This window comes from Protomyctophum bolini (assembly GCF_963924005.1).
Source record: "Protomyctophum bolini genome assembly, chromosome: 4".
Taxonomy (NCBI): Eukaryota; Metazoa; Chordata; class Actinopteri; order Myctophiformes; family Myctophidae; genus Protomyctophum; species Protomyctophum bolini.
In genome coordinates, this window is record NC_137865.1 from 45,357,899 (window position 1) to 45,370,341 (window position 12,443).

The 12,443-nt window shown below is 43.1% G+C and overlaps 1 protein-coding gene across 1 annotated transcript in view; it reads left to right on the top strand.

The window, feature by feature from the left end:
- The window catches only part of spon1b (spondin 1b), a 71,548-nt gene that overhangs the window by 46,243 nt on the left and 12,862 nt on the right, over nt 1-12,443 (top strand). Inside the window, exons 7-8 of the mRNA XM_080761553.1 lie at nt 4,006-4,070; nt 8,002-8,203. Coding sequence (XP_080617679.1) covers nt 4,006-4,070; nt 8,002-8,203 — 267 coding nt within the window. The remainder of the gene's footprint in view (nt 1-4,005; nt 4,071-8,001; nt 8,204-12,443) is intronic.

Genomic DNA, 12,443 nt, shown 5'->3' on the forward strand with positions numbered 1-12,443 from the left:
CACAGCAGTCAGTGATCCATGCTGACTAATGGGACAGTGTCTCCCCAGGTGAATATGTCACCCATTATGATCTGACACTGGTGTGATGGATTACCTGCAGCCTCAGGTTAACGCACACACGCACCCGCGCACACATTACGGCAACGCAATGTCATCTAATTTAACATGCATACTATAGGCTAAACATAACACCCGTCACCATTATTGTCTACACTATGTACTGTACCCCTACACTGGCGCACTGGCACTCACTCTATATACTGTATATATAATAAACGGCCATAAAAGGGACAAGGACTAACAATACAGAGGTCTCCAATTATGCATAAAAGGGACACAGGTAGCCAGGGTCACAGACGCAACACAAACCATGTCTTATTATCACACACAGTACAGTATATGGGCAAATCAATCAATCAATCAATCAATCAATCAACTTTATTGTCACAACACAATTACAGGTAACAGTGAGGTGGAACTCTTGTCTACGCAGATGCAAAGATACCTTTGCATCTCAGGGAGCAAAAAAAGAAAATAATTGGCAGTAAAGAGTGGAAAACAAGATGAGCACAAAAAGCCTTAGAAAGCACCATTTTAAAATCAGTACCTTCTAATTGAAGAGGTCTTAAATTGGTGTTTGGTACTGTAGATGTGTACGGTCTGCGTAGTGGCCCACCTTCTAGTCATTGCACCTTCCCAAAAATGACGATGTCTGGTGAGGATAATACTCGGACACAGTACTCAGATAGACACACAATAGAGCATATATACAGGCTTGTGTTGTGAGCTTGTAGATCTGCTATTTTTGGTGTGTGACAAAGTCGTAGGAGTGTAAATTAAGCATACCAATGCACAAAGTGTTGGATTTATTGAGCTGCTTGGCTACGGTATGATTCTTTTTTTAATATAATAATAGAACATTTAGACAGCAAAGCCCTTTACTGCCAATTAACCGGTTGAAACCAAATGAAAATATCACACTCCAATGTGTTGCTCTGCAGTGGGGATAGGATGTTTATGATGTTGTTACTGTATATAGAATGACATAAACTGATATTTTACTCATCACAGTTACAACAATCAGCCTGAGGGGAGTGTATAACTGAGCACATTATACTGAAGGGTTTATGTCATAGACTACAATAATGTGTGTGTGTGTGTGTGTGTGTGTGTGTGTGTGTGTGTGTGTGTGTGTGTGTGTGTGTGTGTGTGTGTGCGTGCGCCATTCGTCTTTGCCTATATTATATTTGATCTATATCTCCCCAAGTTACAGTGGTGTAGCTCATTCATCCATCTGTCCCATAGCGTCTGTGTAATTGTAATCGCATTTAGACATTAGAAACTCTTTCCCCCAAAGTCTACTACAGGATCATTAGCCTTCATTAGGATGGGTGTAGAAAGACAATGATGTGTGGGCCACGTCCCTCCAGGCACAACTTTATTCCAAAGTGATGGAGTGAAACGTTGGGTAGAGCTGAGATCAGTGAGGGATTTGGATATCTCTCTCTCTCTGTCTGTCTCTATATATGTCTCGCTCTCGCTCTCTCTCTCTCTCTCTCTCTCTCTCTCTCTCTCTCTCTCTCTCTCTCTCTCTCTCTCTCGATTTAACTGTGCGTGTCTTTCTGTCTGTCTGCCTCTCAATCTTCTTGTATCTCACTTGTGTCTCACGCTCCAGACAATCTGAGATATCCGCCGGTGTTATTGCTGAAACTGTGCGGAAACAATTTGGGAGATTTAAGACTTTAGGGCGGTCCTTCATGATGGCACGGTGATATGATTTGAAGCAGTCGGCCGACGGCATAGGTTTGTTAGCAACTACATCTCTCTCTCTCTGTCTGTATCCTACTGGCAGATGCAGTAACGGGTGACTTCATTTCACTGACTCTAGGATCTTAAACCCCATACAGTATCATCAACGTACTGTTGATTGGTACAGTACTTGTGTTTGCCTCTCTTTCCACGCAGGAGTGTAGTTTGCTGTAGTATTCCATTGTCGGCTGCTGCGGATGTTTTACACCCCGCAGAGAATGAGAAAAAAAAAACTCACTAACGACCAAATATTCTCTCTCTAGTATGAAGGAGTATTACCACAGTGGAATCCAATTACTGTACCAGGAACACTGAGGGGTGGTTGTGTGTGTGTGTGTGTGCGTGTGTGCGTGTGTGTGTGTGTGTGTGTGCGTGCGTGCGCGTGCAGGTCATGCTGTAGGTTGGACATGTTACTAAGCTCGAACTAGATTGTTCCTCCCCTCCTAACCTTTTCAGCTTCCCATCGCTCCTCTCTTCTAACCTTTTCAGAATCTCACTGGCTCCTCTTATCATCTACAGCACATCACTCCAGCAGCACAGCATGCTCCTGTCTTCTTTGTCCCGACCTGCCCGCCCCGCTCGATGCGTGCGTGCGTGGTTCCTCCTATGTTATGTCCTCTCCTTCTCTTTTCTCCTTCTAATCAACTTTCCGCATCCGCGTTCCTCTCTCCCCCGCTGCGCCTCCCCCTCCCCCTCCCCCCAGCGCCCCCCCCCCCCCCGTCCCCCCCGTCCTCCGTCCTGCCGTCTCTGTGGTCTTCATTAAATCTTTTCATTTTGTCTGTTCTGCCCTCCGTCCATATCTCTCCCCTGCTTTTTCAGCTTGTGCCCGTTCTTCAATTTGTCCTCCCCTCATCCCTCTCTTTCACTCCCTTTTTGATGCGGACGTGTGCCTATCATTTTTTTTTCCTTCCTCGTTCCTAACCTTTGTTTCATCTCCATCTCTTGTTGTCATCCCTCGCTCTCTCTCTCTCCTCTCACTCTATCTGCTCCCTTGCCTTCCTCTTCCATCTCTTCTTGATGGAACAACAGATTATGTCCTGAAGCATTCAGGAAAAGGTATTGATGCAAATCAAGCAAAAGTGTGTGTGTGTGTGTGTGTGTGTGTGTGTGTGTGTGTGTGTGTGTGTGTGTGTGTGTGTGTGTGTGTGTGTGTGTGTGTGTGTGTGTGTGTGTGTGTGTGTGTGTGTGTGTGTGTGTGTGTGTGTGTGTGTGTGTGTGTGCGCGCACGCGACCATCAAATGTTTTGTCTTTGTTGTATCTTGTTTTTCAGTCTCTTATCTGCCAGTTTTGTCTGTGTGTGGAGGGGCCTCATTTATTTAGAAAGGGCTATATTCAGACTGTTCAATTGAATAAATTCTAATCAGATCTTTTGCGGAATTCATCATTTTACCACCCTGCTATTGGAGCAAATAAGCACTGTGCTTCCACGGCATTCTTATATAAAGTCTTGTGTGCCTGTCCATTAACACTTTGACTTCTAAACACGACTTGCCTGAGTTAATTAATTGTAGAATGGCTTCACTGCGATTCACGAGTTGGCCCGAGTTATGTTTTCATTGTTTAATCCACGTTTATAATCAGTTTTATTAAGTCATACGGGCATTCCACCGGACAGAATGGGATATGAGGCGTGCAGGAAGCCGTGCGCTGTCCCGTCTGTTGTTGTGACCTCTATGGAATACTTTTTAAAGTGGATTTTCACAACAACAACTCGGCGATCGGTGCAGTGGCTGTTCAAAGGAAACTTAAAAATAGCAGGGAGGCTTGAAACACGGCAGTTTAATCAACGCAGTCTAAGTGTTCACATGAGGCAGATGCAATGGAGTGGCTTACGTTTGTGTGTTGTTAGAGAGCTGGGTTCTCTTTTGGAGAGACACACCAACGGCCATTATGACACAGAAACTGTATACAGTATGTTGATAATGGATATAATTTCCCTGCATGCGCTCTCTGGCTTTTGAAAAGTAGACAACAGTTTGGTGTCCTGTAATTACAGTGATCACCGTGTCATGGCAATGTGCCATTTTGGGCCCTTTAATTATGCCTGTATTCTTTATCGCATTGATGTACATTTCTTGATTTTCTTCTCTTATTTTTTCTCTCACTCTCACTCTCACTCTCTCTCTCTCTCTCTCTCTCTGTCTCTCTATCCGTCTCTCTCTCTCTCTCTCTCTCTCTCTCTCTCTCTCTCTGCAGGGAGAGGAAGTGCTGACGGTCATTAAAACCAAGGCCCAGTGGCCAGCATGGCAGCCACTCAACCTGTGAGTATCCCTCAGTGACAGTTGGACTTACAAACTTAAGTTGACGATTCATTGTCACACAAATAGTTGAATTGTGTTTTTGGCCTTGAACATGGGAACAGAATACAAATGTAATTTCTGTTAGTTTTTTTTTTAGGCTTCATAATTTGCACTGGGCAGATATATGACCAATAACTTATTTCTTTGTATAACATACTGTACAAAGAAATCACTGACACATTTAATAATTCTATACTTTCCCAAAGATTAGAAAATAGCGGAAATAGCTGATCTGCTTGTAGATAGTAACAGTGAATAAATTATAACTTTAGGATTGTGAAACACCTTCCTCTTTGTAATTCTATAATGAGGGACATTGTTTGAATATTCATATACGGTGTGAAAATGACCCTATAACCCCAACTATGTACAGTACAGTAGATATGAATCAATTACTGATTCATCATGTTTTCTTTCCCTCTCTTGCATATACCACCCACACGCATTAAAGGAGAACTCCATACTGAAAGGCTTTCTTACCTTTATTTGTAGTCGTTACGTCCCCAACAAAGAGGTCTAGGTGTTATTTTGTGCAAAAGCGCATTATTGGCTATTTCCCGTACCATAAGCCCTCAATGAATTTCATTGAATTGAATGGAGGATCATTCCTGGTCTGCTAATAGGATAGCAGACCAGGCTCGTATCCTATTCTCTACATCTGCATACATCCACTTATTCATTCCCCTCTCCTTTTCCCCTCTTTCTCTAATACTCACTGCTTAGTGTTCACCCACTGACTGCAGGTTGAGGTGAAAATATGCATATGGGCCTGTGCTCTAGTCTGAGGCAGGTTTGGTCATGCGCAGTGTAGGCGGATGGAGGCTGTAGGTAGGGTATACTGGGAGGAGTGCCTATGAAGAACAAAGCTAACTCTATTCTCATTTTTGTACTATTTTTTTGTTGTCCAATTACTCATCAGTGTCACTGTTGGGCGGAGGGGGGGGGGGGGGGATGGGTGGGTGGCAGGAGGAGGAAATATGTTTGTACCCCCTCATTTTTTGTCTTCTCCCTTATGCGAGATACTGTTTTTTGTGACCATCTGCTGCTGGTATGAACAATAAAAAACTATAAAAGAATTAATAATAATAAAAAGAGATGGGCACATTTTTTGCCCATTTTAGCTGGACTCCTGTCCGATGGCAGAGGTCGTTGAGATCTGGCCAATCAGACCAGACCTCAAAGCTTGTGTGACAGTTGGACTAACAGCAGGGCTGTCACCATTACAAACTTAAGTTGACGATTAACTGTCACACATAGTGACAATAGTTTAATTGTGTTTTTGGCCTTGAACATGGGAACAGAATACAAATGTAATTTCTGTTAGTTTTTTTTTAGGCTTCATAATTTGCACTGGGCAAATGACCAATAACTTGAACATACAAAGAAATCACTGACACTGTTGAGCGACTACAGGAGCCTTAATGTATGAATAAGTGGCTGAGAGGCGATGGGATGGGCCAGGTTGTCAGACGCGCTCCGCAAACAAAAGGATTTCGCTGTGGGTCCAAAGCAATGCGTTCAAGTTGTTTTATTAAAGCAAGGTGCATAACTCAAAGGGTGCTCAAAAAACATAAAGCAAAGTAGTCACAGCGATCAAACGTAAATAAAGTAAATAAAAGAAAGCAAAATAAGCGGTATAAAGTGGTCAACAAAAGTGCGGCTTCCCACACACCCCCTCTCTCTCACTGTGTGTGAAGCAGGTTAACTATGCAGTAGGTGAGGTATTGAATGAATCGGGTCTGCCCCTATGCCCGTCAATCATCCACGTTAATCACCAGTGACAGCCCACTCATTTCATAGACCAAACATAATAACCAATTCATGGCTCCTACAGACACATTTAATAATTCTATACTTTCCCAAAGATTAGAAAATAGCGGAAATAGCTGCTGATCTGCTATTCCAGCTTTTTTTCTTTTTTTTAAACGATTATGACTATATTACACAAACATAATTGCGATTATGTGAGATCTGTAAGTGTAAATCAGTGGTGTTGAAGTCTCAATTATGATGATGTTACACCCTTTTTACTCAACGATAATTTGCATTCTGAATGCAACAGTGAATTAATTATAACTTTAGGATTAACTTGTGCAACACCTTCCTCTTTGTTATTCTATAATGACATTGTTTGAATATTCATATATACGATGTGGAAAGGACCCTATAACCCCATCTATGAAGTACTGTAGATATGAATCAATTACTGATTCATCATGTTTTCTTTCCCTCTCTTGCATATACCACAAACCACACACACACACACACACACACACACACACACACACACACACACACACACACACACACACACACACACACACACACAACACAACACAAACAACACACATGTTAATTATATTCAGATTCCCTGATTAGAGTTCATCTGCTGGACACTTCTTTTCCAGTAGCAAAGCAGTAGAATTAGCAAGCCTAATCAGTAATGATCATAAATCACTACATTTATTATGTTGCTCGCTTGTCCTACCATATCTCAATTACTGTGTAGAAATTTGGGGAAACACCTATAAAAGTAATCTAAAACCACTATGCATCCTCCAAAAAAAAGCTATCAGAATAGTCAACAAGGCAGGATATCTGGATCACACCAATATACTATTTTTACAATCACACATCATGAAGTTAATGGACCTTGTTGAATATAAGACTGCACTAATTATGTTTAGAGCAAGGAAAAATATTTTACCAGGTAATCTACAAAAAATGTTCAGTGATAGAGAGGGGGGTTATAATTTAAGACGAGAATTTAACTTCAAAGTACACTGTGTTAAATTAAAATCGAAGAGTATGTGCATCTCAGTTTGTGGAGTCCAATTGTGGAACGGACTAAGTAAGGAGGTGCAACTCAGCCCTAACATTAACCACTTTAGGAGGTCATATAAAACGATTATATTTAGGAGGTATTTAGACGAGGAGGGGGCGGTGTTGACGCATTGAGTCAACACAACTGGTTGTCTGTCCTACTGTAGCACCAAGGAGGGAGTTGTGAATGGTTTGTAACTTGAGCCCAGTGTTTTAGCTAGGTACCTCCTTCTTATTATTCCAAATATCTACTCACAATATAGGATACTTATGATAAATATGATATATTTTACCTGTAGTATTGTTATATTCTTAATCATCTGTGTGCCATACTTTATTGGGTGACGTGACGTTGTGGCCGAACATCACGCCGTCAACCGTTTCAGTGACAACATCTACCGTCACCATTTGTTCTGTGCCCACAACCCCAACCTCTACCATTTTGTTCTGTACCCCCAACCCCCACCGCTACCGTCACCATTTGTTCTGTGCCCACAACCCCAACCTCTACCATTTTGTTCTGTACCCCCAACCCCCAACCCCCACCGCTACCGTCACCATTTGTTCTGTGCCCACAACCCCAACCTCTACCATTTTGTTCTGTACCCCCAACCCCCACCGCTACCGTCACCATTTGTTCTGTGCCCACAACCCCAACCTCTACCATTTTGTTCTGTACCCCCAACCCCAACCTCTACCATTTTGTTCTGTACCCCCAACCTCTACCATTTTGTTCTGTACCCCCAACCCCAACCTCTACCATTTTGTTCTGTACCCCCAACCCCAACCTCTACCATTTTGTTCTGTACCCCCAACCTCTACCATTTTGTTCTGTACCCCCAACCCCAACCTCTACCATTTTGTTCTGTACCCCCAACCCCAACCTCTACCATTTTGTTCTGTACCCCCAACCCCAACCTCTACCATTTTGTTCTGTACCCCCAACCCCAACCTCTACCATTTTGTTCTGTACCCCCAACCCCAACCTCTACCATTTTGTTCTGTACCCCCAACCCTAACCTCTACCATTTTGTTCTGTACCCCGAACCCCCACCGCTACCGTCACCAGACGGGCGGCTCCCTCTGCAGAGTTCTCCGTGGACCGCAGCCGTCACTTGATGTCCTTCCTCACCATGCTGGGGCCCAGCCCTGACTGGAACGTGGGGCTGTCCGGAGAGGATCTTTGTACCAAGGAGTGTGGCTGGGTCCAGCGTCTGGAGACAGAACTCATACCCTGGGACGCAGGGACAGACAGTGGCGTCACATATGAGGTACTGTGTTTACATTTAACCTGCTGTTTTACCAGCTCAGGGATCAGACTGTCGCTCTCTAGCGCTAAGAAATGCCCCCTAAAATCGTGTTATTCTTGACGCCGAAGAGCTGGTCTCGGAAGTTTATCAGTAAAACAATTATGAAAACTTGCACTTGGACATGCTAATTATAACCAAGATAATGGTGATGAAAAAGTAAGCAATACAGTTCTGTTAAGAATGTATTGTTGCAATATTTTTTTGTTAAGTAAAAGGACCACTTCACCACTTTTCAACCTACCTTCATATAATTGGTCCTCACTAATGTTCATGATAAAATGCCATGAGACACAGACTGAGTAGAAAACAATGGTGGTATTTTATCGTGAACATTAGTGAGGACCAATTATATGAAGATAAGTCAGTGTTTAATTATGAACAATTGAACATAGAATTGAATTGGTGTTAAAGAAAGGTTACAAGAATCTTTGTAAAACAAAACAAAAATTTGAATCTGCTCACACAATGATGGTGCCAAGGGCATCTGTATACACAATTATATCTGCATATTTCCCTTTAACCCTAGAACACTAAAAACTTAACTTTTGTCAAACCCAATGTGATATATTCCCTAATAACATTTCTCATTAAAATATATACACGGCAACTTGAGGTACTCTTCTTTAATATTTCATCATGACTGGTGTATGGGATTTGACTCCATTACTAAACGCAGGTGAAATTCACCCGAACACTTGCCTGTAGAAAAAAATCAGGGAAGTGGGCAGGAAAACAAACCTACCTTCTATGATGTCACTGCATCGGACCCATCCGATCAGAGATCAGCAACATTATGAAAATAATGCCAATCGACAAATAATGCCAAATAATGCCAATCGGCACAGGTCTCCACCAGGGCAGGTCAGGTTGTGGCCTCCTGGTGGCGCTATAACAGGTCGTTGAGGAATATTTGGGGCAGAGGTTTGTCGTTGGCATCCAGGGAGTGTGTGTGCAAAGTTTGGCATGGATCGGGCCAACGGTGCCGGAGATTAGCTGATAACGGACGGACGGAAGGACAGACGGAGTGCCTTCGGCCTGGTGGAGACAATTACAAAAATATAATTGTCTGGGTGAATCTGGGTTTAGTGTTCTAGGCCACTATACTCTTAAACTTGAAAGATCTTTTTCTGCCTGCCCTGATTTGCAAGCGAGCACAATTCTACCACACAATCTATCTTTATTTGTCTGGTCCTTGGAATGGAAGACGGTCTTCCATATTTGCCAATTGTTTTGAGATTACTGCCATTAATAAATAGCTACATGACACAGTTTTTCTTGAGGAGAGAGTAAATACTTTTCAGGCATTGGGGGGAAAATAAAAGCCCCTCTTTCAATGTGTCAGTTGTCATTTTACGAAGATGGATGTGTTTGTTTACACCTCCATGACTAGCCTTGTGTGCTCTGTACTCTATACTGAAGGCAACCTGGGTTAGTGCACTGCGTTCCCTTTGGAATTCAGAGTGAGTAGTCATGGGTCGCACCTTACTCTTTCAGGAAATATGCACGTTATTTTTGGAATATATTTTGGAATGTAAAAACAAACAACCACTGCGCTGTACTATGCAGGACACCGTGTCTCCCTGGAGTCTCCAGTTGCAATATTTACATTATGGTACTTATCCAATGTTTTTTCTGCTCTTGTTCAAATCAAAAATGTGTACAAAATGTCAACTTTTATACAGTGCAGTGCCGTGCAGTATTGTTGCACCACCACTAAAGGAATGGTGGAAATGTGGAAAAGAGAGAGAGAGAGAGAGAGAGAGAGAGAGAGAGAGAGAGAGAGAGAGAGAGCTTGACTGTCAGACAGAAAGACATGGACAGCAGGAACTAGAGAACAGATAGGGGAGGAGAGGGTATTCTGCCTTCTACATTTGGAACGGTAAATAATAACAGATGAAAAGAGAATTATTGCGGATTGCAGAGAGCACTTACTATGAGACCTAGCAGATCATGTCTGTGTGTCCGTCCGTGTGTCTGTATGTCTGTGTGTCACGCTTTTGTGCCCATATATGGAGCTGCTTTGGGGACTCCTTATATGGTTATGGCTGAGTCATGGTGACATGACTGTGATGGCGTGGTCCAACTTGTGCCCATATATGGAGCTGCTTTGGGGACTCCTTATATAAATCTTTTAAAAAACCAAATATGTACGAGCTGCGTTCGCTTCCCGCGTTTGCGCGTCTTACTGGTTATCGTCAGTACAATAAATTGAGGTTTCTAAAGAGGCATTTGCATTACCGGTACATGATAACAATGGAACATGTTGTGTTTTGTGAATTGATTAAAAAGAGAGCGGTGCCCGTGGTAGCACTGGCCTACTTGGAACGATGCAGGTTGGAAATGAATGCCCCACCCAGACATTATGTCTGTCTCCCTTTTTATGCCCATATGGAGTTCTTTGTAAGGCATGCCCAAATATGGAGTATATGCAGCCAGCTTATGGAGTTCTGTGTCAGGCATGCCCAAATATGGAGTGTTGTGAGGTCAGAACAGGCCAGCTCCATTATGGACAATCGTGGGTCCGACCAACTCGATACCGGGCACTGCACCCCCTGCTGTGGTGTGGAACGCGCGTGTCGAATTTGAAGCCGGTGGGGCTAAGTCGAGTTATGTGGATTACACACACAGACACACACACACACACACACACACACACACACACACACACACACAGACAGACAGACAGACAGACAGAGACTTGGTGCATTTATAGATAGAAGATATATGCAGAATTCCCACATGAACCAGCTGGCTTTGGAAAGGTTATTCAAAGCACAAATCTACAAACGGCAAATAGAAACCCATTTACTTTATCATGTTCTCTTGTCTCTTTGTCTGAGACCGTCATATACTACATTTTAAGAAAGCTTTTAACTTGTCAATGTCAATCCAACCTAATTTCACAACATAATGGGACATTTTAGAACTGTAATTCTCTAGCCTGCCTCCAGCCCTGAATCGCTAGCCCATTAAGAAAATATATTGTGAACCGAAATGAAAATTCAGTACTGAGTGTCAGGCTAGTAATGCTCCACTCCTCATGCAAACTGTAATTTTCCCACTCCTCATGCACACGAACCTTTCATGTATTTCTGAAAGTGGATTTTTTTTCTAATAGAGTACAGTTATTACAGATCCATCATTTGTTGCCACTTCTTTATGCCTGTTGTGGCTGTGCAAGCGACACATAGATGTATGTTAGTGTAGACTGCACACGGTGTGCAAGACATTGAATGACTGCCATCTACTGGTGTAGATGTAGAGTGGCGTTCCTATTCATTATTGTATTATAGACCAATTATTTGTTTAGAAACTGCACGGGTGTTTCAATTCCCAACAGATCTCCAAACCTGTTGTTTAGGGGAGCGCTGGTTTCAGTTCAGTCAACCTCCTCTTGTGTGTCGTTAGTGAGGTGCACCCTAGGAGACATTTATACTTCATTGTGCAACAGTATTGCATGCAGAGAACAGCTGATATACAAGCTCACATCGCGTCGCGGATGCCACTGTTGTGAGCGTAGAGGTCTGCGTGCGTGACACCATCGCGGGACGAAACATAAATTATACTTGTTGGGCTGCAGGTGTGTGTGCAGCCGTGCACAAATAGGCTCTGCTGCCGTCCGTGATCATAAGCGCACCTCCCGTTCTTGTGACAGCGACTGGAGGTGTGGTTTTGAGGACAACTGCTTTGAATTGCTATTATTGTTCACACACAACAGAAACCAATGGATTATATACAGTATTTCAAGCGTGAGAGAAATTAGAATACGATAAAAGAGTGGAGCTAGAACTTTTCCATTGCATCTTATGAGAGGTGGTGTTCTTGTGCTGCCGGCCTGCACGCGCATGCTTATCAGTGTGACGTCGTCTGTTAAGGCCTCTATAAATGGAGAGATAGGGACAAGGGCTGATGGAGTCAGAGATCCGATTGTCCAGAGCCACAGATCTGACCACTAATGCTCATATTATGGCATGTTGTGCATATCTGGGACCGACTGACTTCAAACTCGAGGGACTGCCGGGCGAGTAGTTTGGCTATCCAGTTGTCCAGAACCTCCGATCCAACCCCGCCACCGTGAATCCTTGTCCCTGCAGGGCCCAGAATGTGGTGCTACACCCCTGAGTCTAGTGTACACTTTACATGGTTGGGTAAAATGACAGATTCTCATAGTTTGGTGCTGCTGAATATATTAAACAGAGAG